We start from the raw sequence: 2,949 nt of genomic DNA, 5'->3' as shown, positions 1-2,949 counted from the left end.
CCCCACAGTCAAATCTGTTTACTGCTGTTGTCTAAACCTGCTGTAAAGTCATCAATCATTTGCATACACCAACTCCACACTGCAGCCAGCCCATCTCCCTCTCTCCCACCTTTTCTCCTCTCATCTTTCCCTTCCATCCTCACACACACACTTCAACACTGGGATAAATATCATTCCTCCTTGTTTCTTTCTCTCACGCACGCCAGCAGCACACATCTCGTGCACGCGGACGCACTTTATTTTTAAATGTCCCTTTTTAGTTATAACATTATGAGAGACATTCCTTTGTCCTCCTCCACAGCTCTCAGACTGGATGGCTGCCACTCTTTTCCGCCACATCTCCTTTGTTCTTCCACAGATAAACAATTTCTCCTCCGTCTGTCTGTCACAGAAGCGCGCTCACGAGCTCTACTCCCCATTGCGAGCCAGCGCACGCGCGCACGCCACACGTAGCCTACACACACACACACACACACATACGCCTCGGTCTCGCGGATCGATGGGGATCGATCGGGTGGGGAAGGGAGCCCTGATTACTGGACCACGTGTTCGGGAGAAAACCGCGGAAAATCGATCATTGCAGCTTTTTAGGGCAGCAGAACAGAACAGACTCACTTCAGTCTCCACAGCGAGAGCCGAGCCTACTGACGGTGCATCCAGCCACGGCAGACCGCTTCTTTGTCAGCATTTCACATCACGCTCCTCCAGTTTCACACACAGACCCACAATGGAAACTCTTTATCCGCCATAAACCTCTTTTTCTTTTAGAGAATTGTATCATTAGACCGGGAATTAAACAGAATAATAACAGTTAAACTCGTCACCAGCTACATTGGCCCTCTGTTCTAACTTTAAAGGACCCCATGGTTGGTTTTCCATGTTGTAGGCTGCCCATTATCCACAAACTGTACAACCCACTTTACCTTACTGATGACCATTTTCAAACCCCCTGTAAGTTTTTTGATTGATTTCCTATCCTCTAGGTGGCCGCTGGTTTCAGTTCATTTCACTGCACTTTGAAACTGGCTTTAAATAGAGAATCCACCCTGATGAACACTGTTTTTTTTATGTTTTCATGTTCAACTGCAGGGACCATTAAAAAAAAACTTCTATCATTTGTGCAGCATTCAAGGACAGTTTAACATTTGGGTATTGATACTCAACTGCTTAAAAGTATGATTTCTACAAGCTATATCATAATATATAATATAAATATAATCAAGCGACAACATCCATTGTGAAAATCATTCTTGTTTCTTCTATAGATAAAAATAGCTGTTTAACTACGAGTGTTCTTGAACACACTGGCGGGAAGAGCTTTCAAAGCAGTACCTGTTTGAAAGGTGATTTGAAAATTAAGACAACTCTTACCTGTTGAGCAAGTTTTAGATCTCCTCGAGTCGAGCATATGCTGCCTGAAAGGTAGGAAATCAATCTAAAAAGTATAAGTATACTTTGGCAATTAACAATAATACAAGATAACATTTTAAAGTATAAAACGTGCAAAAGCCACGGTAATGGCCATTAAAGGATCCCAAGGGTGGTCTGGTGCTCTGCTTGGAAAGCACTGGTTTAGGCGAGATTGATCTTTTTAAAAGTGGTACCGTGATCTGATATCTTAGTTTCCAGAGTTTGAAAGTCAGAAAGACATTTTAATTTGGTCTTTTTCACTCACTAGTGTCGGCTCACTCACTGCTTTTCTTTCGGCCTTTCCACTTTTCCTATTCTCTCCTTTGTAACCTGTCACATTGATTGGTTCCTTTCTACCTGTATCATACAGTTATTATGTATATTTACATTTTTACAGTGAGCTAAACACATTCAACTGAAATAATACAACTCTTATAACACTGAAACATTCATGCATGCACACAAACATTCGCTTTCACACTGATTTGCCCTTAAGCCATTTTAATTCTTCCCTTTATGTCATCATTAGGTGTCTAAGGCATCATACCCTTACCTTGTAGACATATCTTCCATTATTTATTCCCTTCAAACCTGTATTTTTTATTCAGTAAGAAATATTTAATGTTGATGGCAATAAAACTTCTCTCTTTTGTTCTGTCCTCTTCCCTCCTTCCCTTTGTGCCTCCCCTTTCTCTCTCCAGCATGTAAACGTAAGGAGGAGGACAGAGGACGAGAGCGCAACCAGGTGCCAAAGAAGCAGCGACTGGTCTTCACCGACCTGCAGCGTCGCACCTTGGTAGCCATCTTCAGAGAGAACCGCCGCCCCTCCAAAGAGATGCAGGTCACCATCTCCCAGCAGCTGGGCCTGGAGCTCTCCACCGTCTCCAACTTCTTCATGAACTCACGCCGCCGCTGTACGGACCGCTGGGACACAGAGGAGCACAGTCATGGGGTGCACGGCCATGGCCATGTGCACACTCCTCACGGAAACAGCAACAACAACAACAACGCCTCACCGATCCAACCCGGTACCTCTTCTGCAACCACTTTCTCTAAGGCCTGACGGTGGCAGGATGGCTGAACAGATGCATGGAGGATGGAGGGGGGCAGGGGGTGTAACTCTAAATCCTGCAAAGCTACAGGGTGTATAGGTCCAGACCACTCATCTGATTCATCTGTTCAAAGTGCTGATGACTTGTGCAGATGAATCAGATCTTCTCAATGCTCCATGTGTTTTATTTTAATCTGAATGTTACTCTTAAGGGGTTAACGTGCATTTCAAATTGTGACTCTTCAAACCAAAGATCCAGTAGCTTTAAGAGCATTGCCCTCAAACAACCACCCGTGGCTCTTAGCAAATCTGACTGAATACCAAAGAAAATCCATCTACACTAAACCACACTGTGGGTCTGTGTTCAAGCCTTGAAAATGGAGGATTTTGCTTTAAGAAACCTGTGCTGGTTGGCCTGTTGTCAGGATGTAAACACACCAAAGATTCACTCATGACAGGGAACCAATAGCTTTAAGAGAGGAAACCTT

The 2,949-nt window shown here is 44.0% G+C and overlaps 1 protein-coding gene across 1 annotated transcript in view; it reads left to right on the top strand.

Annotated features, from left to right (window-relative positions):
* Positions 1–2,473, top strand: part of onecut3b (one cut homeobox 3b) — a 10,892-nt gene extending 8,419 nt beyond the window's left edge. The window contains exon 3 of the mRNA XM_035671210.1: positions 2,112–2,473. Coding sequence (XP_035527103.1) covers positions 2,112–2,473 — 362 coding nt within the window. The remainder of the gene's footprint in view (positions 1–2,111) is intronic.
* The last annotated feature ends 476 nt before the right edge of the window (positions 2,474–2,949 follow it).

This window comes from Morone saxatilis, unplaced genomic scaffold (assembly GCF_004916995.1).
Source record: "Morone saxatilis isolate NCDOM2014 unplaced genomic scaffold, NCSU_SB_2.0 Contig23, whole genome shotgun sequence".
Taxonomy (NCBI): Eukaryota; Metazoa; Chordata; class Actinopteri; family Moronidae; genus Morone; species Morone saxatilis.
This window is presented reverse-complemented; position numbering and strand designations above follow the sequence as displayed.